Genomic DNA, 25,847 nt, shown 5'->3' with positions numbered 1-25,847 from the left:
GAAATTGTTTAAAAAATCCCCAAGTGGGGGATGCCTGGGTGGCTGAGCCGTTGAGCATCTGCCTTCAGCTCAGGACATGATCTGGGGGTTCTGGGATCGAGTCCCGCTTCTGGCTCCTTGCATGGAGCCTGCTTCTCCCCCTGCCTGTGTCTCTGCCTCTCTATGTCTCTCATGAATAAATAAATGAAATCTTAAAAAAAAAAAAATCCCCAAGTGGTACTCACTTTGGTAGCAATATATACTAAAATTGGAACTATACAGAGATTAGCATGGGCCCTTTGCAAAGATGACACGTAAAAGACCCCCCCCCCCAAAAAAAAGATCCCCAAGTGATTCAAACAGTCAGGGTTGAGAATCCCTGCCCTAGAGGGACAACCCAACCCAAGTGGGCTGCCTATGCTGGGAATCAACTTCAGGATTTGAAGCTCTTCTGTTCTGGGTCATCCACAAGGTAGCAGGCCTGTGTGTTGACCCCAGAGGTGAGGTGGGATGGCATGGAAGAAATGGAGGGAGAATGGTAGGAGGACATGGTAGCCAAAAAACTTTGAGCTTAGCCTCTAGAAGGGGATGGAGCAAGGCTACCTAAGGCTGATCTCTTTGCTCTTTATATTCCTCTTCTGTCCACTGAGAGAGGCAGACTGGCAGGGCAGACAACCTGGGGGCTTTGCTGAGCTTGAGTTTTTTCTCACTGAGCTCGTTACCAGGGCAACAGAGAGCAATGGGATCTAACTGCAGGACTGGGGAAAGCAAGAGGCAGGGGCGAGGGGGAAGCATCTCCACATCATCATTCCTCCTGCCATAACCTTCCCCAAAGACTGGCTGGCATTCTTTGCATGACCCTGGATATCAGGCCCGTAGTTACCCATCACCCTGTGGGGGAGGAGGAAAGCAAATGGACATTAAGAGGAATTAGGGGTAAGGGTTAAGAGAGTCATGGCCCATGGCTCAAGCAGCAGCACCAGGGGATGAAGGGGGAGTCCCAACTGTTTTAAGGTATACCATGAAGTCCATGTCCCCAGTGTACAAGGATTTGTGGTACCCAAGAACAGATGCCACCAGCTCCACATTAAATTCAATTGCTCCCCCACACCAGGATCAACCTCTATCATAAACTTCCACCCTATCCAGGATCTGAAAGAAAAGTCACTTCAAAGCTAGGAACTGGCCTGGGCACATCAGAGACCCAGTGGCCTAGGTATCTGGCAACATAAGCCACGGCCGGTGGTCTCAATTGCTATTTACGTTTATGAAGACTGAGAAGCCTCCCACTTAGGCTGTGGTTCTTGGCACTTTAGTGCCAATGTGTCTTTACTTTTCAAGAAAGCTAGCTACCTAATGCCTCCCCCTCATCTAGGACCTGGTACAGTCGTATTAACACTGGGTACATTACCCTGGGAAACTCTCCTGCCAAACACTATCAAAGGCAAAAAGGAGAGCTACCTTTCATTAGTTTTTCTGTCCATGACACTTCCAATCTAAGGGATTGCACGGTATCCTAACATGTAGTTAGGAAAAGATAACTAATGGGAGTACAGACACATCTATGGGCTCATCTCTCAGGAGTTCCATTTCACAAGTCTTGAGTTGGCTTGAGTTGTGACTGTGGCTCTAGGGGAATCAGCAAGTCCTCTCCTATCCCTCCCAAATCAAGACTCATGCAAAACACTGGCAAAGGAGCCAAGTTTACAGTCTAAATTTTATTATCTCGAAGTCACAATGCTGATCACAAATGTGCACCCTTTAAAATAGTAACAAACAATAACACACATGGAGAAATTCTTGCAACAAAACACAGTGGACCAACAGAGACAACTGTCACAGTGTCTTAAGGTCTGGGAATCTGGGCATGCTGCCCACAGGCTTGAGGAGACATCTTCAGGTTTAAGGCAAAGGGGACAGCCTACAAAAGGCACAACCACCAGCCACTCCTGGAAGAATCTCTTAGTTATTTCCTCCTTGGGGCTTACAGCTTGAGTGCCTCCCCCCACTCCCCACCCCACACCTGTGACTCAAGAGTGGTTAGATCAGCTGCTGGAGAGAAGGAATAGAAACAGTGACATTACTTGGGAGAGACAGAGCCACCACCATCTCCCTCAGGTTCTGTAGGACAGGGACAGTGGCCAAGTTACCCCTGGCAGACACAAGTGTTGCAGCAATAGGAATCTCTTCTGCAGAGGCAGTGCCATGGATAGGGAGGAAAAGAGGGGAGGAGCCCTTGCCCTGAAAGTGACTGGTTTCCTTAGGCCTGAAGCCCAAATGTGGTATCTTCTGTTTTCAGGGACAGGAGCAGAACTTGGGGGAAATCAGGTAGTAACATCTAAAACACTTGTAGCAGGAAAGACATGGAGAAGAGCAACTGCAAAGTATTGGGTAGACTGTTTGCTGGACAGTGTCTGCCTCTAGAGAGATGCATTGGTCCACTGCAACTGGAAAGGGGACATGGTAGGAGGGATAGAAAGAAGAGAAGCAGGGCCCTCTAATTCCACTTACCTCAAAGATTGAGCCCTGAGGACTATGTGAACACAGACCCCTAAGGTGCAAAGGCTTACTCCACTTTCCCTTTCTCACAAAAGCATCTGGTTTGCCATCTCTCCCCACTGTACAGACTTTGACCTCAAGTAGCGGACTGACACCTACCACAGTACAGGGACTGATGGAGGCTCAGATTCTGGAAAACTGAAGTCAAGAAGAAGGGTTCCTACCACACACTTTGAGCTTTTCTCCACACAATGAGATACTCTGTGGACGGCTCTGCTTCCATAGGGTTAGAGGAATTAAGAAAATCCAAGTATACAATAACAAAGGCCAGCCAAAAACGAAAGGCCACCTCTTTGCAGACTTGGTACAGTTAAACTGGCTGGTAAAATATCAATTATCTGGGATGCAGGGAAAAACCAAAGGAGAAACCAAGAGGAGCTAACAAATCAGAAGGATGAACTCGTCTCATTTAAAGGCAGAGAAAGAAAGAAACTAAAAGAATATTAATTTAAGAATAGCAAGCTAGGCTTTAAAAACAAACATCTTAGGAAACAAAATAAACAGGAAGGAACTTCCCTGGGAGAAGACACTTGAATTTCCCAGGAAAAAGTGAAGAGTAAAAAAAAAAAAAAAAGGTGGGGGGGGGGGGGGGGCTTCTAATCTATAGACCCAGAAGCCTGAGCTCACTGGATCTCTGCTCCTCTGACCACAGCCAACTCAAGTAAAGAGTGGAGATGGGAGGAAGTCCACTTGTTTGTCCCTGTCTCCAACAGAACCTGTCCTCAGAGGAGGGCAGGGGTCCTCCTCCTTCAGCTGCTTGCTGGTAGGAGCCACCCTATATCTTTGAAGCCCTCCTGGTAGTAAACAGCCAGTTGTATTTCTCTTCTTTCCTGGGTTCTCTGACAGGGGTGGGGAAAAGGGAAGAATCATCAAAGTATTAATGGATCTTCTGGGCATTTACAAGCTGTTTTCAAAAAGCCACATTTCTAAATAATGTGTTTTAAAGTCCCTAACAAAACAACAATAAAATCCCCATGGTCTTTCTCCATATCCTTTTAAACTGGCTTTGCTGCAAAGACCTCAAATTGATATTTCCCCTTTCCCTAAAACAAAATACCCTCCTGCATTTTTTCCTTGCAGCTTCCCAAACAAAAGTCTGTCAATTTAACAATGGTTTCTGCCTCAGTCCTGCTCAGTGCATTCACAAAACAAAGCAGCTGGCAAATTTTGAGACTCATGTAAACCTCCCCATAAGGTATCTCCAGATTACAACTTAAATCATTAATTAGGGAATTGTTATGCAAGTAAGCATAAGCATTAGTTTCAAAAATTTACAAGAATCATAGTATATTATATACTTACTTTTATATGATGTTTGATTTAAAATATTTAGAAACTCATATTAACTGGAGCCCCTGCTTACAACCTGAAATAACAAAGTTAGAATTTGTTACCAGTTATTTAAAAGAAAAAAAAAAAAAAAGACTATGGAGACACATCCAGAAAAGGAGAGAAATCTTCTAGGGAAAAGGAAAGCCCACTGAGGCTGGAAGCAGCTCTCATACCTCAGGTGGTGGGGGCTTGATGGTGACTGGCTGGGGAGTCCTCCGGGGTGGGGAGGGCTTTGGCTGCACCTGCTGCTGGGCGGGGTTATAGTAGGTCACTCCTCCATATACCTGTGATGGGGCCTGGGACCCCAATAAGGCAGAAGAAAAAGTTAGTGATAAATTCACCTAAACTATGATGAACAGGAAACATCATTCAGGCACAAAAATAAAAGTGCTGAGGAACTTTATAAATCTCTAAGCTGCCCCCCTTTAAAATAAGTGATTATTCATTTCTGCCTTACTATATCCTAATTATGTTATGGTTCCTACTTCTTCAAAGTACTACTTAGCTTTCTCTAATTCCTACCATCAACTGAAAAATGGAAGAGGCTGAGCTCAGTGGTGACACCTCACATACCAGATGGTGTCAACCTGTTGGGAATTAAGAAGTACATGGAGGAGGCAGCCCCGGTGGTGCAGCGGTTTAGCACCGGGGCGTGATCCTAGAGACCCGGGATCGAGTCCCATGTCGGGCTCCCTGCATGGAGCCTGCTTCTCCCTCTGCCTGCTGCCTGTGTCTCTGCCTCTCTCTCTCTTTCTGTGTGTCTCTATGAATAAATAAAGTCTTAAAAAAAAAAAGTACAGGGAGGGGTAAGAATAATATATCTTCTTTATTCAACACTTTAATGGAACATCATTAAAAAAACAGAAGAGAAGAGATGATGGGCATTACATAAGCTGCATTTCTAGCTCCTGACCACCAAGAGGTGTCCTGGCACCACATGCAAAATCAGCGGCACTGAAATGTTCTCTCAAATTCTTTAACCATTCTCCCCATACCACATCCTTGTCTGATTTATAGGATGTGTACCTAGAAAAATCTGCTCATTAGCCATCTTACCTGTGTATTAGGATACAGATGAGGAGGCGGTGGGGGAGGCAGTGCCCCTGGAGCATAAGGGTAGCTGGGATTACCAAAGTTCATGACGCCTGGAGCAGAAAAGTAAGTAGGAGCAAGCAACTGCTGAGGTGGTGGCTGTCCTGGAGACATGGACACTGGTGGGGGATAGAGGCCTGGATTGGGCAGAGGTGCCGGTGTCTGGTGGGGATGTAAACCTAGACAAGAAGAGAAGACAAAAACGGAAATAGAAGATGACACAATTTCCCTGGGATGGTCTGGCTGCCCTGCTCAGCACAGATTCAGGACGGAAGTCCTCAGGATGGACCCAAGAGGAGTTTGCTGCCCAAGCAACCAGAGCGGCCAACCCTGTGAGCAAGCAGTACAGAACTCAGGAGGATGGAGTTTGTGAAGCCCCCAACACATATCCTCATGTACTGGAAGGATACAAGCAGAGGTGCAAAGCTTACCTGGGTGGGGAAGGTGCATTTCTGGCTGCACAATCATGCCCTGAGGAGGCAGTGGGGCAGGGCTGTCACCATGGGTATAGATTGGTCCCTGGAACTGCACTGTAAGATATCACATTGGGACTCTCATAAACTCTCACTCTTCATATCACATGGACCAATCTCCTTGTCCCCCAAACCCCAAAAAGATGGTCTCAATTTTCCATGTGAAGAAAACAGCAGCCAGAAAATGTTTGATAATCACTGTGAGAAGTCAGAAGGGAAATTCAGGAGGCAAGAAGCTGGTTCACTTCATCCTACTAAGAAAGGTGCCTGAACAACAAGAAAAAACTCACGTGGATCATAGTAATGGCCTTCCATGATACTGATGTGCACAGGAGGAGCAGGGGGCTCTGGTACAGGTCTTTGCCGCTGAGATGAATAGCGTTTGGCTCGCCCACCCTGGACACCCTGAAATAAAGAGGTCTGAGCAGAAAGACTCCCAGAGGGCCGGCTCTCATATCAGGTCCCCCCTCCTTTAAAGGTAAACACACACTTGGCACATGGCACGTGTTTAAACAGTATTTGCAAAATGAGGGGCTCCCGACTGACTCAGTCAGAAGAGCATGCAACTCTTGATCTTGGGTCTTTTGACCCCCAGTGGGATGCAGAAATTAAATAAAAAAAAAAAAAAAAAAAAAAAAAAAGTAAAAAACAAAAAGAATAGGGCGCCTGGGTAGCTCAGCCAGTTAAGCATCTGACTCAATATCAGCTCAGGTCACAATCTCAAGGTCATGAGACCAAGCCCCATGGTTGGGTTCCACTGCGGAGAATTGCTTAGGATTCTCTTTCTCCCTTTCCCTCTGCAATTACTGCCTTGCCCCCTGCCCTGTACTTTCTTTCTCTTGAAGAAAAATAAAGGAGTATTTGCAAAATGAATTGAAAAACCAACAACATACATCAGGATCTGAACGAAGACCTTGCTACCCTTTCTGGAGAGCCAAATTAAATATGGGTAAATCAATGGAAAACGGACTCCAAGACCTTATCTTGGTTTAAACAGTGAACAGCTGTTGCATGCAACCCCCCTCCCCCAACTACTGCTTTCCCTTTCTGTACCATTTCTTCCATCCGGTTAAACTGAGGTGGAGGTCCTGCTCCCATGTGTATATGGTTGGGCATACCTGTGATACACCAAAAAAAGTCATGGCTATAGAGAAAATAGGTATGAGTGGGACTAAAGAGAACATCAAGAAAATGGCAAGTTTAAGAATCCAACACAGAAAAATGCTTTCTTCTTTAAAACTAAGAAAATTCCTTTTAAAGTAGCTCTGCTTCCTGTCAACACCAGCATTTGGAAATTTGCCCCCACAGACTGCAACCTTAACACATCAATAACGCCTTTGAATGTGAAAAGAAAAAAAAAAAAAAAGACTTCAATGAGAAAATGCAAGTTCAAATTTTTCCCACCAAATACTTCCCTGTATAGAATCTCTAGGAGGTTAAAATTACACAGTACATTATCAAACATATTGAAAAATCTCAGCCCTTCTGTGCAACAACTGGACATTCTGTGAATTTGCTCGATTATCCCTGACCACAGAGTTCTGGGCTAGATGTTTAGGAAGATACCCACCTCTGGCTGAAAATGACCCAGGATAAAAAAAAAAAAACAAAGGATATTTTGGAGACTGTCTTCCAATGGTAATAAAATACCAGTAGAAGGATATACTCCTCCACCCAAAGATCAACTCCAGGTCCAATTTAGGCTACACTGGTTTTGGTATTTAAAAATCATGCACATTGGGGGGATCCCTGGGTGGCTCAGTGGTTTGGTGCCTGCCTTTGGCCCAGGGCGTGATCCTGGAGGCCTGGGATCGAGTCCCGCGTCAGGCTCCCGGCATGGAGCCTGCTTCTCCCTCCTCCTGTGTCTCTGCCTCTCTCTCTCTTTCTCTGTGTCTATCATAAATAATAAATAAACAAATCTTAAAAAAAAAAAAAAATCATGCACATTGGGATGCCTGGGGGCTCAGCAGTTGAGCATCTGCCTTCAGCTCAGGTCATGATCCTGGAGTTCCGGGATCAAGTCCCGCATCTGGCTTCTTGCATGGAGCCTGCTTCTCCCCCTGCCTGTGTCTCTGCCTCTCTCTATGTGTCTCTTTGAATAAATAAATAAAATCATTTAAATAAATACATACATATAAATCTAAAAAAAAAAATAAATAAAAATCATGAACACCAGAGAAGGATGCTGAAACTCCCAGTCCAAATGAGGATTTACAAACTTTAAGTTCAAATCAGATTTTAGAAACTAGGGACTCTTGGGTGGCTCAGTGATTGAGCAGATGTCTGCCTTTGGCTCAGGTCATGATCCTGGGGTCCTGGGATCGAGTCCTGCATTGGGCTCCCTGCAAGGAGCCTTCTCGCTCTGTCTATATTTCTACCTCTCTCTGTGTCTCTCATGAAAAAATGAATAAAATCTTAAAAAAAAAAATTTCAGAAACTAAGGAAAAAGATCCTCTGATCTACCTGATTGGAGGGAGACAAAAATAGATGAGCAAGAGCGGTGGTAGATAAGTCCTAGTTTCTAGAACTATGCAGTCCAATGTGATATCCAGTAGCCACATGTGGTTATTTAAATTTCAGTTTATTAAAATTAAAAGTTCAGTTCCTCAGTCACTCTGGCCAAATTAGAAGTAGTCAAAAACTTCTTACACTATAGAACATTCTATGGTGCAGCCTAGCTCTACATTAAAGAAATTAGGCTTTCCTTTCAAAGAGATTAGAATATTCTCATCCAAATGGTCAAAAGCGTAAGTTTTTGCCTTCAAATTTATTTTATTCTATTATTATTTTTTAAGATTTTATTTATTTATTCATCAGAGACAAAGAGAGGCAGAGACACAGGCAGAGGGAGTAGCAGGCTCCATGCAGGGAGCCTCTAGTGGGACTCGATCCTGGGATCTGGGATCACGCCCTGGGGTAAAGGCAGATGCTTAACTGCTGAGCCACTTAGGCATCCCTGCCTTCAAATATTTAACTATTAGCTCATATAATAAGAACATTGCCACCTTCTTCCAACTTTTCCTACAGAGAATGAGTAAAAGAGTCTGCATGCAAGAGCTCAATACTAATGACTGGTCTGGTAATAGGAGGCAAAGTAGTGGGGGGTAGTCTTGGGTAACAGATAAAAACTCTCTGAGGTCTTTGGATGAAAATACCTGTGAATCCATCCATTTCTTTCAGTTAATGAATACAAAGATATCTGTCAGACCCCATATCTCTGCATGGGGGGGGGGTCTAAATCCCATGCCCCCAAACTCAGTGATGTATAGGGAAAAAAGCTAGTCAAACCCTAAGGTACCTACTTCGAAGCTCACGTGGTTGCAGGAACGAAGGCTGCCCTGGACTCCAGTTCTGTTCTGTTATGTTTAGTTGTGCCACATCTTGCTCAAGTCCACTTGTAGTAGAATCCACTGAAGCCTCCCAGTTTCCAGTCTTAGCAGGTGGAGGAGGAGTCGTTTCTGGGACTGGAGGTGCTGGGTTCAGCCCTTCAGGTGGAGGGGGCACCTCCTCTGCAACCTTGACTGCATCTCCAGCTTTGATTCTGGTTCTTCTTGCCCGGGAGTAGGATTTCTTCTCAACAGGCCTGTCAGGGGCTGGTGGTGCGGTATCAGGGGCAGCAGCTGGTATCTCTGAGGCCGCCTCTTCCTTCTCGGGACTGCCGAGCACTTGAGCATCAGCTTCTGGAGATGGGTCCCTCACAGGAGTCTGCTCTAGGCGCCGTGATCGGTAACTGCTTTCATGTTTAACAGTCTCACCAGATCGGCCACCGTGCTGCCCACCAGCTTCCACAGGCCTAAAACCAGCACGACCTTCCTTGAAGCCCCCAGATCGAGAGTAATTCCTGGGAGCAGACATTCGGCCAGTACCTGCAGCGTTCCTGTTGATAAATGTCCTTGGTGGTAGGGTACCCCCAGGACCCTGGTGGCGATGGGACTTGTTCGGCCGCTCAACAATCCAGTTTGGATCTCTTTGTGGAGGACTCCCAAACCTGAATAAACGGAATGGCAAACGTCTTAAGAAAAGAAATAACAAAAGAGGCCACTAGAGGATTGCCTTGGTGGCTTAGTTGGTTAGGCATCTCCTTTCATCTCGTAATGATCCCAGGGTCCTAGGATGGAGCCCCATGTTGGGCTCCCTGCTCAGCAGGAAGCCTGTTTCTCCCTCTCCCTGCCACTCTTGTGTTCTGTCAAATAAATGAAATTTTGAAAAAAAAAAAGAAAGAGAAGAGAAGAGAAGAGAAGAGAAGAGAAGAGAAGAGAAAAGAAAAGAAAAGAAAAGAAAAGAAAAGAAAAGAAAAGAAAAGAAAAGAAAAGAAAAAAAGAGACCACTACAGATATAAACTGAGGGTTAGGGAGACTTCCCATATCCCTCCAACCACTAAGTTATAGGTTGGAATGGCACTTTAAAACGCAGAGTGTTGGGCAGCCCCAGTGGCGCAGCGGTTTAGCGCCGCTTGCAGCCCAAGGCGTGATCCTGGAGACCCTGGATCGAGTCCCACATCAGGCTCTCTGTATGCCTGCTTGTGTCTCTGCCTCTCTCTGTCTCTGTCTCTATGAATAAATAAATAAAATCTTAAAAAAAATAAATAAATAAAAATAAAAAAATAAAAAGCAGAGTGTTGGGGTACCTGGTGGCTCAGTTAGTAAAGCGGCTGCTTTCAGCTCAGGTCATGATTCCAGGGTCCTAGGATCAAGCTCACATCTGGCTCCCTGCTCATCAGGGAGCCTGCTTCTCCCTCTCCCTGCCCCCAGATCATGCTCTCTCCTGCTATCTTGCTCTCTCAAATTAATAAATAAAATTTTTTTAAAATTTTAAATTAAATTAAAATTCAGAAAATAAAAAGAGTTCCTTCTATAAATATAACTCCAAATGTTCTCACCTGGGTTTCCGGATTCTTCGGGGTTTGATGTCATCAGGATTGTGAGCTGAGCGTATGTCATAGCCATAAAGAGCAATGAGCTCCTGTCGGGACTTTGGAGCTTGTTCATCTTCTCGAAACTTGTCGTGTTCCCAGCGACCTTCATCTTTCCATAGCTTTCGCTGACGCCCCTTGGGTCTGGATAAAACCAGGGAAAAGTGTCTGAGGTTGGCAGACTCTGCCAATTAAAGATGTTCATGAAAAAAAGAGGGTTGGGGAGGGAAACAGTAGAACACTTCACGGGTCTCCCCATCTTCCCAGATAGATTATATAAAACCAAGAGAGAATCACGGCACCTTAGGGCCTGCTGGGCTCAAACAGAACAAGGAGAGAAATGAGGAAAGACTTTACTTCAAAGTACTGGGTGGGGAACATCTTGGAAACATCTCTCACCTATACAGCAACCTTCACATGTACTTCACGTCCCAGAGGCTTGAGCCTCAGATTAAGGAAGGCAGTGGAAGTGTGGGTCCAGATCCCAGCTCCTCCACCAAGAATTACCAAAAAACTTAAGCCTCACTTTCCTCATTTGTACAAAAGGGACAATCATAACTTTAAAGTACTGTGAGCAGTAAATCAGCACAGTGCCTGACCTATAAATAGAGCAGCAACAAGTGGCTCTTACCTGACTTCCTCCTCCTGAGTTTGCCCTCGAAGATCATGCTCAAAGAAGAGTCCTTTCCGGGGTATGTATGCTGGGTTCTTTCGATCTTCATCATCATCCAAATGCTTAGGGCCTTTTTTACCCACTTTGTTCTCCACAGGTTCTGTGCTCTCCTGGAGGACAGATAAAGGGCTTCTTATTCTCTCCAAGGTTAAGAGCCCTTATTCTGACCCCCAAAATGGAGGCCTCTGGTGGATACTGACCTGCCCATCCCCACTCTGCCTCTCTCCAGTCACAGTGCCTTTGGTGTCAGGCTTTTCTTCTCCCTTCTCTTCTTTGGCTGAAGAGTTAGCAGCATCATTGGCTTCTGATTTCAGCTCTACTTTGGAGTTTTCCTCTTCACTATACTCCCCTTCTTCACCCTGAAAAAAGTTTCCTTGTCAATTGGAAATGGTGCATTTTTAAATTTTCCATTCTTTAGGTTATTTTCTAATGAACTTTTACTGTAATTAAGAATTAAAAGCAGGGATCCCTGGGTGGCATAGCGGTTTGGCGCCTGCCTTTGGCCCAGGGCGTGATCCTGGAGACCCGGGATCGAATCCCACGTCGGGCTCCCGGTGCATGGAGCCTGCTTCTCTCTCTGCCTGTGTCTCTGCCTCTCTCTCTCTCTGTGTGTGACTATCATAAATACATAAAAATTAAAAAAAAAAAAAAAGAATTAAAAGCAAACAGGGCAGCCCGGGTGGCTCAACAGTTTAGCACAGCCTTCAGCCCAGAGTGTGATCCTGGAGACCCGGGATCAGGTCCCACGTTGGGCTCCCTGCATGGAGCCTGCTTCTCCCTCTCCCTGTGTCTCTACCTCCCTCTCTCTCTTCTCTGTGTATTGTCATGAACAAATAAATAAAATCTTAAAAAAAAAAATTAAAAGCAAAGATATCAATACTCTTACTAAAATTTCTAGAGAACGGGGGACCAAAAAAAAAAAAAAAAGAGCACAATAAAAAAATACATATAATATATACACACATTTATACAGATCCACATAAGCTTCCCAAGAAGATATTCAAGGAAATGTTAACAGTGGTAGCCTCTGGGGAAGAATCCTAGGAGATATGAAAAGGAGGCTTTTTTTTTTTTTAAAGATTGTATTTATTTATTCAGAGAGAAGCAGAGGCAGAGGGAGAAGCAGGCTCCCTGTGGGGTGCCCAACGCAGGACTCAATCTCAGGACCCCACAATCACAACCTGAGCCAAAGGCAGATGCTCAACCACTGAGCCACCCATGTGCCCCTGAAAAGGAGGCTTTAACTGTCTAGCATACAGAAAGAGATTAATCTTTGATAATTTACCTCCATCTTCATGAACTGTTTCTTAAACATGCAGGACCTAAAAACTACACTCTAACTCAAGTTGTGAATTCTCTCATCTCAAAATGGCTTAGGGCAGATTCTCAACCTTTTAGATTGTGTGGACCTCTTTTATGCCCTAAAATTTTCATGGATCTCCACATACAAGAGCTCAATATAATATCCACTGACTGAAAAAAAAAAAAAAAGTATGACGAAAAACTCCTATATATTCAGTAATATTCCAAAATAAACTTATATTGTATTAATTTATATATTCAAAAACAGTAGTCCATAAAGGTGGGAAATGTATATTTAGTCTATAAATAACATTAACTGAACTAGTGAATTTGCAAACTCTTCATAATAATCCTATGATTTCTCAGGCACTATTTACCTTCAAACTGGGAAACAGTAGCTTACATTTTTTGTATCCTGATAGGAATACTCAACTTTCTGTAGCATGAGATCCTCCTAGCCAACAATTCTGTCCAGAATGATATAATTATAAAATTCTGACTTAGAAAATTTCAGAAAACTTGTCTGACAATTACATTTTCTTTTTTTCCTTTTTTTTTTTTTAAGAGATTCTATTTATTTATTTGACAGAGAGAGAGAGAGAGAGAGAGAGAGAGAGAGCATAAGCAGGGAAAAGAAGGAGAGGGAGTAGACTCCCGGCTGAGCAGAGAGCCTGATGCAGGGCTTGATCCCAGGATCGTGACTTGAGCCAAAGGCAGATGCTGAACGAACTGAGCCACCCAGATGCCCCTATTTTTTTTTTTTTTAAAACAGCACAAACTATTTTTGTCTTTTTTTTTTAAGGATTTATTTATTTATTTGTTTATGATAGACACAGAGAGAGAGACAGAGACAGAGAGAGGCAGAGACACATGAGGAGGGAGAAGCAGGCTCCATGCCGGGAGCCCGACATGGGACTTGATCCCGGGACTCCAGGATCGCGCCCTGGGCCAAAGGCAGGCGCTAAACCACTGAGCCACCCAGGGATCCCCCTATTTTTTTTTTTTTTAAGATTTTATTTTGAGAGTGGGCTAACAGGAACAAGGGGAGGGGCAGAGGGGGAGAGAGAACTCCTCACTGAGCAAAGCAGGGAGCCTGATGCGAGGCTCAGTCTCAGGACCCCAGGATCCTGACCTGAGCCAAAGGCAGATGCCCAACCAACCAACCACCCAAGTGTCCCTGACTATCGCATTTTAGAAATGAAAACCAAGCCTGTGTGCTCTCTCACCTCTCTACTATTCCTTCCCTCTCCTGCCACATCAATATTAGACAATCCTGCTTGTGATGGAGAAACTGCTGGGTCTGTTCATACAGAGGAGTGCCCTTAGGCCATCTTCTAAATAGGGGCCACCAGAAAGGGTCAGGTAAGAGAGGTGTGGCTAGTTCTAGGGAGGGAAAAGGAGCAACTAAAGCTCATGCTGAGGGAACTGGCTTTAGAATACTCTCATTTCACAGACTTGTCAGGATTTGGACCTCCAGAGGCAGAGCTATAGGCTAGGGTGGGCAGTATGTTTAGAAACCCGAAAAGACACAAAGAAATGGGTTCAGGGGAAGGTGGGCTAGTCCCCATTGTTGGGTTAACAGGTCATGGTGCCAATTATCCCTCTGCCAACTGGTAGATATGTGTACATTGGTCTTATTCTCCTACTAGGTCTGATACCTGACTTGCACCAGACCCTCTCAGAACTCCAGACCTAGACGAAATCAGGAATGTGATCCAAGAGTCCCACTGTAAGATGCCTGATGAAGCAAGAAGCTCTCGAGCTCTAAGTTTCTGCCGTTTCCTTAGAGTGAAGTCTGTCCAACTGGCCCAGAGAAGCCAATTAACTCCTTTTCCCTCCTCAGCATTCAGGTATCTCAGCCTCTACATGTTCTGGGTGAGGATTCCCAAAGAGGTGATACTGTTGTGAAACCCACAATTTGAAGGAGACCCCACACCAACCCTATAAGGATTAAGCCTTTACCCATAGCTTTTTAATAACCAAGTACCCTTAATTTTTCCCATTTCCCCTCAGTCACAAGAGGTTACCTTCCTTTTGAGATGGGGAAGGGTGGGTGGTAATCATTCAGTTCTTTCCCTGATCCTATGTTCCCTGTATGTTCTAATGCAGAAATCCCAAGAGTCTCGTTTAATATGTATATGGACCTTAATTTATCAGTCCCCACCAAACACACACACACACACACACACACAGACTAAATTCAAACATCTTAAAATAGTATTGGAATGATTAATGAGAGAACTTTGTTTTATGCTCTACCCTCTCTAGCCCATGGTGGAATGTCAAATGAGGCAACTCTTTTATTCCAAATGAAAACACTAATTTTGTTTCCAGGGCAGGACAGAAAGATACAAACAGTGTAATGCTGAGGAGACTCCAAATTAGAGTCAAAATCTGGTCTAACGAAGCCAAAAAGTGGCTATCCTTGGACCACACTGCTTTTGCTAAGGGTGGACATCAAAATCCTTTTCCAGAGACAAACTCTCCTACTGCTAATTGTACCTTCAATGGACACTCTTCCCAACTCTGAAGCCTAGCTCTCCCCTAAAGCAACTGCTTCCCTGGTAGCATTCTCACACAGAGTTTTAGCACATTCTTTCGTGCCCTATATATATCAGACTATGACATGGAGTTTGTATGTTCCTCATTCTCAAAGTCTTTTCCAGATCTAAGTTCTCCAGCCTCATTTTTTAATTTAATTTTATTTTTTTTGTTCCAGCCTCATTTTAAACTCCTACACCCGAGGCTCCTGTCACCTAACTATAACTCTATGCCCTGGGTCAGCCCACCCTGCCACTGACTTGGAAGACCATCAAGGTGCTCAGTCTTCATCTCTGCTACAGGCATTTGTTTCCATGGCCACACTCCAGACAAGTCTTATCTAGAACTCCTATACGTTTTTAAAGTAGGTTCCATATCCAGCATGGGGCTTGAACTCATGACCCTGAGATCAAGAGTCACATGTTCTGCTGACTGAACCAACCAGGAGCCCTTCCCACACATTTTATTTACTTATTTAGATTTATTTGAGAGAGAGAGCACGCATACATATAAGAGGAGGGGCAGGGAAAGGGAGAGAAAATCTCAAGCAGACTCCATGCTGAGCAGAGAGCCTGATTTGGGGCTCCATCTCACAATCACTCGAGCCAAAAACAAGAGTTGGGACACTACTCTTGTGCCATCCAGGTGCTCCTATACATTTCACTTTTATGCCATATATATATATGTAAACCTGCTCCTCTTTAAAAACTCTTAAGTACTCCTTTGATCAAAACTGCCACATGCAAAAGATGGGAAGTTAGACCCTTACCTCACCCTATATACAAAAATTAACTCAAAAAATGGTGGTATAGCCTGTTAAGTGCCCAACTCTTGGTTTTGGCTCAAATGGTGATCTCTGGGTAGTGAGACCAAGACCCCCATGAGGCTCTCAGCTAAGTGAGGAGTCTGCTTTAAGACTCCCTCTCTCCCTTCCCTCTGCTTGCTCTCTAATAAATAAATATATATAAAAAAAAAATTAGGGACATCTGGGTGGCTCAGTTAAGGTCTGCCTTCAGCTTAGGTCATGACCCAGGGTTCTGAGATCCAGCTGCACATCAGGTTCCCTGCTCAGTGGGAAGTCCGCTTCTCTCTCTCCCTCTGCCCCTCCCAAGCATGCTCTCCTTCTCTCGCTCTCAAATAAATAAAATCTTTAAAAAAATTAACTCAAAATGGATTAAAAACCTAAATATAAGAGTTAAAACTATAGAACTCTTAATAGAAAATGTAGGAGTTAATCTTCAGGATTCTGGTTTTGGCATGGATTCTGGTTTTGGCATGGATTCAGCAAACCTTCCTAGATATGACATCAAAAGCAGAAGCAAGGGGTATCTGGGTGGCTCAGACGGTTAAGTGTCTGCCTTTGACTAGGGTTATGACCTCAGGGTACTGGGATCAAGCCCTGCATTGGGCTCCCTGCTCAGCAGGGAGTCTGCTTCTCCCTTTCCCTTTGCCCTGCTTGTGCTCGGTCTCTCTCTCTCTCTCAAATGGAGGGTGGGGGGGGAAGCACAAGCAAAAAGAAAAAACAGATATACTGGACTTTATCAAAATTGAAACCTGATGTTATCAAAAAAGTAAAAAGAAAACCGACAGAATGGGAAAGATTTGCAAATCCTATATCTGATAAGGAATTATATCTAGAATGTTTTACAAAGAACTCTTACAACTCAATAGATAGACAACCCAATTAAAAGATGGACAAAGTAACTGAATAGGTATTCTCTTTTTTTTTTTCTGAATAGGTATTCTTTCCAAGGAAGATACACAAATGGTCAATACGCACAAGGAAAAATTGCTCAATATCATTAGTCACCAGGGAAATACAAATCAAAATGAGGCACCATTTTACACCTACTAGGATGGCTAGAATGAAAAAGTCAAGGCGCGACCATTACATTCTGGCAAGTATTTGAAGAAATTTGGAATTTTCATATATTGCTGTTGGGAATGTAAAATGGTCCAGCTGCTTTGGAAAATAGTTGGACAGTTCCTCATTCAATTAAACATAGTTACTATGAGGTACCTAGGTGGCTCAGTCAATTGGGCATCTGACTTTAGCTCAGGTTGTGATCCTGGGTTCAGGTCCTGCTTCAGGATCCCTACTCAGTGGAGTCTCTTTGTCCCTCTCCCCATCCATTTCCCTGCTGGTGCTTGCATGCACGTGTGCTCTCTCTTTCTCATATAAATAAAAAGGAATCTCTGGGAAAAAAACAAAAAGACTAAAAAAAAAAAAAAAAAAAAGCCCACACAGTTACCATATGACTCAGCAACTCCATTCCTAGATACAGAACCAAGAGAAATGAAAGCATAAATCCAAAGAAAAAATTGTACACTGATGTTAATAGCAACATTATTCATAACAAAAAAAAAAAAAAAAGGAAACTCAAATGCCTATCAATGAATGAATGGATAAACAAAATGTGGTATACCCAAACAATGGTACACCACACACCACGATGTTACTGAACCATCATAAAAAGGAATTAAGTACTGATACATGTTATAACATGGATAATAATTGTGAAAACATAATGCTAAATGAAAGAAGCCAGTCACAAAAGTCCATATGTTATGATTCCATTCAAATGAAAGGCCAGAATAGGAAAATTCCTAGAAACAAAAAGTAGATGTGTGATTGGGGGATCCTTGGGTGGCTCAGCAGTTTGGTGCCTGCCTTCGGCCCAGGGCGTGATCCTAGAGTCCTGGGATCAAGTCCCATGTCAGGCTCCCTGCATGGGGCCTGCTTCTCTTCTGTGTCTCTGCCTCTCTCCCTCTCTGTCTCTCTCATGAATAAATAAAATCTTTTTTTTTTTAAAGATTTTATTTATTTATTCATGAGAGACGGGGGGGTGGGGAATGGGGGCAGGGGGCAGAGGAGAAGCAGGCTCCATGCAGGAAGCTCGATGTGGGACTCGATCCCGGGACTCCAGGATCATGCTCTGGGCCGAAGGCAGGCACCAAACCGCTGAGCCACCCAGAGATTTCTAAGTAAAATCTTAAAAAAAAAAAAAAAAAAAAAAAGTAGATGTGTGATTGCTTGTGGACCAGAGGATGAGGATGGAAAAACTAGGGGGCGGGGGAGAAACAAACGCTAAAGGCAACAAGGTTTTTCCCAAGGTGATGAAAATGCTCTGAAACTTATCACTGTAATAGTTGCATATATCTACATATATACTAAAAACCACAGAATTGTACACCTTAAATGGATAAATTATACGGTATGTAAATTATATCTCAATAAAGCTGTTTTTGTTTTTTTTTTAAAGATTTTATTCATTTATTTGAGAGAGAGCAAGAGTGAGAGTACATAAGCAGACCTAGGCAGAGGAAGAAGCAGGCCCCACACAGGGAGCCAGACATGGAACCCGATCCCGGGACCCCAAGACCATGCCCTGGGCCAAAGACAGGCGCCAAACCGCCAAGCCACCCAGGGATACCATTTTTACGCCTATTCCTACTTAGTTATTCCCTTACCCTCTAATCTCCAACCTAAGACATTCACTTCTTTGACCCTCCCACCTTCTCCCTATCCATCTTCTTCCACATTCACCTTCCTCTCTCTTTAGTCTCCACAGCCCACTTATTTCAATCACTACTAGATTCCAATCACCAAGTCCCCTGCCACTCCCTTGTGCCCAAGACTGGATCAACTAAAATGTCTGCCTTTTCTAGGTCTTCAGCCAGACCATTAAACATCAACAAAGAGGTTTAAAAAAAAAAAAAAAGTCCTATAACTTCATACATCAGTGCCACCTGCAACCTCAACCACTCAAACCCCCTTGAGTCTGACAATCCCTCCCCTTCCCTCCACTAAATTCCCGATTCAATGTTTTTCCTTCTACTTCATGAGGAAAACAAAATGAAGAAGAAAACATCTCCCTCTGCCTAGGTCTCCACCTCTCTCTCTCTCTCTGTGTGTCTCTCATGAATAAATAAATCTTAAAAAAAAAAAAAAAGAAAAAGAAGAAGAAAACAACAATTTCCTCCCCCATACATCTTTCCTTCCCACCTCTCTCTAATTACAATGGAAGATGTTTCCCTTGGCTGGTTCTTATTTCCTCTCACATAGTCAATCAAGGACACCAGTACACTTACTATCTACTCTCTCTCTTTTCTTCCCCTTTCTACTTCTTCCTTCAATTTTGAACCATACTGAATTCTCCAACTTGAAAAAATAACCACCAAAACCTCTCTTGACCTCACAGTCTTCCTTCCAGCTACCATCTCTCTAGCCTCCTTTTCACAGTCAACTTTCTTTAAAAAATTCTCTTGGAGGATTCTGGAAAATGGCAGCAGCATAGTTTTTGATCCCTTCAAATCTCCACATGAAATTATGGCTTCTAGACAGCAAAATCAAAGTCCTAATTTAAACCCTCTGGACAACATTCACAACAAAACTAAGTTAAAAGTATCCCTCAGACCCCAAGATATAAGCATACAGGAATAAAGCACCAAGAGCCATCAGACCTACATCAGACTACTGTCCTTAGAGCACAGAACTGAGAACAGGAGAATCATAAACTAATCAAACCAACATTTAATAGAAAGCTAATCTGAGAACAACAATTGCAACTAAGAGGGAGTTGACTATCTCCAATAGCATTTGAACGTGAGGGTCCTGCAGTAAAATGCACTGAAAGGGCTGGAGCTAACACCTCTGAAATCTCACAACTAACCTAGCTGCCAGGGCTCCCTTCTAGAATAGGGCCCCATACCAAAGAAAAACTTGAGAATCAAATTGAGCAGGAAAGGGGCAAAAGAAATGAAGAGAAGCTATAAAACAAGTTAGGGAAGGGAACAAGAGCAAAAAATCTCAGAAAGCAAGCCACCATGGTTCGTTCGTTCTTTCTTTCTCTTTCTTTCTTTTCTTTCTTTAAATTTAAAAATTTTTAATTTTAAAAAAAATTAAAAATTTTTTTTAAAAAATCAGCAACACAAAAATCGAGATGTCAAATTCCATATAAACTTATTACAAGGAAGAAATAAGTAGAAGAACATTCCTAAAAGAAAATATGCCAGAAAGACAGGCTCATATCATATAAAAATTCTAACTTCTATTTCAAAATGAGCTAAAAAGACATTAAGAAGCTTATGTAAGGCATGGAAGAACATCAATCAAAATTAGAAAAACTCAAAAATTAAACCAAAGAACTAGGAAGGTATTACAAAGTCTAAAACTAGAAGGAACACAAGAGTGAATAACCACAGTAATAACACCTTAAGTAAAAATAAAAAGTGCTACCTCATTAAACCTCTCATCTCCCTTTTACTCTTTGCAGGTAACTTTATCACTGACTTTAAAATATTTAAAAATAGTTTGAAAAATCAGAGATGAAGAAAAAAAGGATTAGAGAGAAAGGGTCAAATACTGAAGACTGCCATGGATAGGGGTTCCATGACACAGAGTAGAGTACATCTCATATCTGTGAACACTGATCCAGAAAAACCACCACCAAGACAAATTCTAACATAATTATCAGACCTTAAAGAAAATATACTGGGAATATCTAGACAAAAACAGCAAGTGACCTCTAAGGGAAAGAAACTGATTGTCAGTTTTGTTCAAGATAAAACAAACTCAGGGAGTGATCCTGGAGTTCCAGGATCGAGTCCTTCATCAGGCTCCCAGCATTGAGCCTGCTTCTCCCTCTGCCTAAGTCTGCCTCTCTCTGTCTCTCATGAATAAATAAATAAATAAAATCTTTAAAAAATTTTAGGAAAGGGGGATCCCTGGGTGGCGCAGCGGTTTGGCGCCTGCCTTTGGCCCAGGGCGCGATCCTGGAGACCCGGGATCGAATCCCACGTCGGGCTCCCGGTGCATGGAGCCTGCTTCTCCCTCTGCCTATGTCTCTGCCTATCTCTCTCTCTCTCTCTGTGTGTGTGTGACTATCATAAATAAATAAAAAATTAAAAAAAAAATAAAAAAAAATTTTAGGAAAGAAATGGGATGAAAAACTAACCTGCAGACTAAGAGACATCAAATTTTTTTTTAAATTGTGAAAGGAGTTATTTATTAAAGGTTTTATTTATTTATGAGAGACACAGAGAGGGAGAGGCAGAGAAAGGTAGAGGGAGAAGCAGGCTCAACGCAGGGAGCCAGATGTGGGACTCAATCCCAGCAGTCCCGGATCACGCCCTGAGCTGAAGGCAGACACTCAACCGCTAAGCCACTCAGGGGTTCCGAGACAGATCAAATTTTAATAGGCAAAACTGAACTGCATACAGTTAGTAACCAAAAAAAAAAAAAAAAAAAAAGCAAGCAAGTAATGCATTACTATGAAGTCAGGACACCAGATCTTTTTTTCTGAATCTAAACTAGTACCATCCGATACGATTCTAGAATGACGGAAATCTTTTTATCTATGCTGTCCAATATAGCAACCACTGGCCACACATGGCTATTAAGTACTTAAAATGTGGCTTTGCAACTGAAGAACTGAAGTTTTAAGTTTAACTATAGAGCCACATCTGTCTGGTGACTACTGTATTGGACAGAGTAGAACTAGGCTTTCTTCTCAATTGTTAGACCATATTACTATATACTGCCATTTCAAATTCCCACAGGCCTCAATTTCAAAACATCCAAAACTTCACCCATCAATGTCCTCCATGAAATCTCCTGGGTCTCATTCTTAGGGAATAACATCATTCATCAATTTGGGCATCCTTTTGACTCCTTAATTCAAGCTCCTTAGTCAATCAATCAAGAAGTTCTGTTAGTACCACCTAAACATCTCTCAAATCTGAGTCCCACTGCCATGTCTCTTCTTTAGGGCACCATGATGTTCTTTGGCTTATCCTAACAATCTCTTAACAGTTCTCCATGTCCCAAGTCTTGCTTCATTCCCCATAATGAGACCTTCAGTAGCCTTCTTTCTCGTTATTAGGATAACAACCAAACTCATTTACATACAGAATAGTGAGATGCTATAAATTCACAATCACCAAACCTCACTGAACACTCCATACCGCCTGACAATGTTTCCAGGGTTTCCATTCTCTAGGGACTACTGCAAACATTCCTCACCCCAAAACTTCTCATCTCCCTTTTACTCATTGCAGATAACTTCATCACTGACTTCAGAGAAAATAAGGCATCTCATTAATCACCACATTCTGGGAATTCCATAACCTAAATAACTTTCAATTCTGTCCACTTCTACTTTCACTGCTACTACTCCACTCCAGTCCATGCTTACTGCTTCCTAGACTTCCATAATAGCTTTTTATAAAAAAAAAGTATTTTATTTTGGGTATCCTTGGGTGGCTCAGCGGTTTGGCGCCTGCCTTCGGCCCAGGGCGTAATCCTGGAGTCCCGGGATCGGGTCCCATGTCGGGCTCCTTGCATGGGGCCTGCCTTCTGCCTGTGTCTCTGCCTCTCCCTCTCTCTGTGTCTCTCATGAATAAATGAATAAAATCTTGATAAAGAAATACATACATATTTTATTTAAATTCACTTTGCCAAGGCACCTGGGTGGCTCAGTGGTTGAGTGTCTGCCTTTGGATCAGGTAGTGATCCCAGGGTCCTGGGATCCAGTCCTGCATCAGGCTCTCCGCAAGGAGCCTGCTTCCCCCTCTGCCTATGTCTGTCTCTCATGAATAAATGAATAAAATATTTTAAGTAAACAAATACAATTTGCCAATATGCAGTATACACTCAGTGTCCACAATAGCTTTAACTAGCTTTCCTGCCTCCGATCTTGCTCCCCTCAGCTCAATTATCATTGCAGACAAAATAATTGTTATAATAATTCTCAAATGTTATTGTGCATAAGCATCAATCCAGGATTTGTTAACATAAATGTCTGAGTCTTCCCTCCCTCTGCAAGATTTTGTTTCAGTAGAACTGGCCAACTGGATTTTCTGATGCACGAGTTTCTTAGTTCTGAAAAACACTTCTTTAAAATTTAAGTCTAATCCATATCACACTTGTTTAAAACCTTGTTATGCTTTCTTACTTCCTTAGAATAAAATCCAAATACATTCTAATCAGGCTTACAAGGTATTTTAAGATTTGGACTCAGACTCATCATTTAGCCCCAGTAACACTAAACTTTTCATATTCTCCAACTTGTCATGCAGTCCATCCCTTCTAGACCTTCTTCCCAGTGTTCCCTTTGCTTAGAATACTGCCTGGCTCACTCCTACTCACCCTTCAAGTCTCTATTTTAACATCCCATCCTCTAAGCGTTTCCAAACAATTCATTGCCTCTGCGATGTGCTTCCAAATCGCCCTGTGCTTTTGATATCACGACACCAAACATTACTGTAATTACTAGCTTAAAATGGTCTATTTTCTCCCAGAATGCAAATTCCAGGAGAGCAGAACTATGTTTGTCTTTTATTCTAGTGGCTTGTACAACTCCTGGCATGCAGCAGGTGCATAATGAAGAAAAGGAACAAGTAAACCCCTTCATGATCTGATCCCTGTTCACTAATTAGCCTTTATTTCTGGTATCCGTCCTGTCTAACAATATTCCAGCCACACCAAACTACTTCCAAGTTTCCAAATATTCAGTTTTCTCTCCTGTGTCTGGATTTTCACAGCTGTTGTTCCCTCTGCCTAAAACATGGCCTGACTAACTCCAACTTATTCTCAACGGCCTAAGATAGAGTCAGTACTCGGCCATTAACACCCTGCTTAAGCTTAAGCCTATCCCCAGCAGTTGTCACCAAATCCTAGGACTGCCTGCATGTTTATCTGACTTCCTAAGTCATTCCTAAAGACAGAAATTTTAGTATAGTGTTTGCTGTTGCATCTCCAGGATGTAATGGAAATCTAATATGTAGTAACAGTTCTACAAAACTTACAGAATGAACCTTTGATCCACAATCCAATTCCTCCTGCCCATAACCTCATGACCCAAATTCCAGAAATTAGGACTTTATTCAACCCCAGGAAACAAACAGCATCTCTAGTAGTTCATCTAACCAAAACAAAGTCACAAAAGCTTGGCTTATGGAAATTTTCTCCTGAATTTAAGGAGGGAGAAAGCTCCCTAGAAACAGGGATATTTCTGATACAAACAACTCAGGATCCTCTCCTTTTAAGGTCTTCACATACACTTGGAAAAAAAAAATTCAATTAGCTGGTTTCACTTCCTAGCATAAAAGGAACTCTTATTCTATGAAGGGCTTCAGGATGTTCTCATTCTCTTATTTAGAAACTTATTTTCTTCAGACAGGGTGAAAAGCCAACTACTAACAGTACTAACACATGAAACCTGATGTGGAATGCACCAAACTTCTCTCACTCTAAATAAACAAGACCTTTAATAACAGTTTTTGAGAAGCATAAATGAAGAATGCACAAGAGAAATAACAAGGAGGTCATGGTACTTTTGAACCACAGGTGTATACACGTTCTTAAAATACATCAAAAAATTTCCAACCCATATACCATTGGGAAAAAAAAAAAGCCTATCACACTCACTTCAGAGTCTTCTGCACTTTCATAATCCGACAGAACAGCTGAAAGGAAACAGAAATATGTAAAGAAAAAAATTACGAATACATTTCCTCATTGCTTTTTGAGTCAAGCTAAGACCCTCGTTCAATTCTGACAATCTATCAGAGAGAGAAAATCATAATTCCCATCTACAAATGGGAAACAGGCTCAATGAGTGATTTGCCCAAGATCATACTGCTAAAACGTAAGCTTGTAGGCATTGTGTTACAAAGAGCCACTCTGTGGTACCCTCCCCCAAATCCTTAACGGTCTGAGAGGATGTCAACTGGTGGAAATAGGTGATGTGAGTTGACGGGCAAAATACTTGTCATGATGCTACTCACCATCGCCCTCGATGCCATCTTCACTCTCCTGAAGGAAAGATGACATGATTTAGTTCCTTGATACCCAGAGGGTGGGGAACTGAAAACTCAACACAAAATGGTTGAAAAGGGAGATGAGAAAAGGTACATCTTTAACAAGTAGCAAACGAGGGAGGTCCGGTCTCTTCACTTCCAGCCCCAATTTCTGAATAAAGATCCTCTTTTCACATGCAGCGGGTCTGCGCTTCCCCCAGAAACCCCCAACACCACCTCCTCCCTCGGGGCTCCGGATGCACACTGCACTGGGATAGCTCTCTTCTCTAACACAATACGCCGAGCATCTACCATCAACTCCCAGCGTCCCTTCACCACCTACACCCCGCCCCCCGGCCCGGCCCGGCCCGGCCCACCCGCGCGCACTCACACATTCCGACTCCTCAGCGCTCTTGGCCCCCCCGCTCTCCACCCGCCGCAGATGAAGGGCCCCAGCTCGGCCTCCGCGCTGGGAAGGCAGAGAGCCGCTGCCACCGCCTCCTGCGCTACCGCTGCAGCTCCCGCCACCCCGCGCCGGGGAGCCGCCGCTGTCTGAGCCCGAAGCACCAGACTCCTCGTCCTCCGTGTCCTGCGAAGCGCGCTGCCGCCGCCGATCCGCCATCTTACGGAGAACGGCCGTCGCCGGCCAGCTCCTTACGTACCGCGCCCGTCGCAGGGGCTGCCGGGAGGCCCGAGAGCTAATCCCAGCATGCTTCACGTGCGACACGGGCCGCCGCGCTTTTCAGGGGGAGGGGCTAGGGGCGGGGCTGCCGCCCTGCGGCACATTTGCAGGCGAGTGGGATTACGTAATCGGTGACGTACCGGGGGCGTTCCGCGACCCGGTCTTCCCTCGAGTAGGCCCCGGGCGTGGGGAGCTGAGCTCTGGGCAGCCGCCTCCGGTTCCTCGCCCAGCCATCTTGGGCCTTCCGAGTGGAGGGCGCCCACCTGCCACAGCTTCGCTGCGGCATTGGAGCTGTTTCATAGTTTTCTATTTCCGTTTCTCATTACTACCTACGTTTGAAGCAGATCATTTTACTGCATTCGTAAAATCAGTCAAGGTAAACCTCTAAAGCTGTTGTGCTGTATCAGATTTGCCACAGCAGCCCATTTGAAGCTAAAAGGTGAAGGAGAAAGCAATTGTTTTGCAGTGAAGCTCGAGGACTTAGTGTTGCATCACTACCAT

At 43.5% G+C, this 25,847-nt stretch overlaps 1 protein-coding gene across 1 annotated transcript; it reads right to left on the bottom strand.

Moving 5' to 3' along the window:
* Positions 1 to 1,678: 1,678 nt before the first annotated feature.
* Positions 1,679 to 25,349, bottom strand: CASC3 (CASC3 exon junction complex subunit). The gene is made up of 14 exons (XM_041726231.1): positions 25,056 to 25,349; positions 24,653 to 24,680; positions 24,294 to 24,331; positions 11,221 to 11,379; positions 10,979 to 11,130; positions 10,315 to 10,491; positions 8,738 to 9,423; positions 6,489 to 6,553; positions 5,726 to 5,840; positions 5,394 to 5,492; positions 4,927 to 5,141; positions 4,044 to 4,166; positions 3,841 to 3,904; positions 1,679 to 3,377 (listed from the first exon to the last, which is right to left on the bottom strand). Exons 1-13 carry the CDS (start codon positions 25,284 to 25,286, stop codon positions 3,881 to 3,883), a joined length of 2,112 nt encoding a protein of 703 aa, XP_041582165.1. The 5' UTR covers positions 25,287 to 25,349; the 3' UTR covers positions 1,679 to 3,377; positions 3,841 to 3,880.
* Between the last annotated feature and the right edge of the window lie 498 nt (positions 25,350 to 25,847).

This window comes from Vulpes lagopus, chromosome 12 (assembly GCF_018345385.1).
Source record: "Vulpes lagopus strain Blue_001 chromosome 12, ASM1834538v1, whole genome shotgun sequence".
Lineage (NCBI taxonomy): Eukaryota > Metazoa > Chordata > Mammalia > Carnivora > Canidae > Vulpes > Vulpes lagopus.
This window is presented reverse-complemented; position numbering and strand designations above follow the sequence as displayed.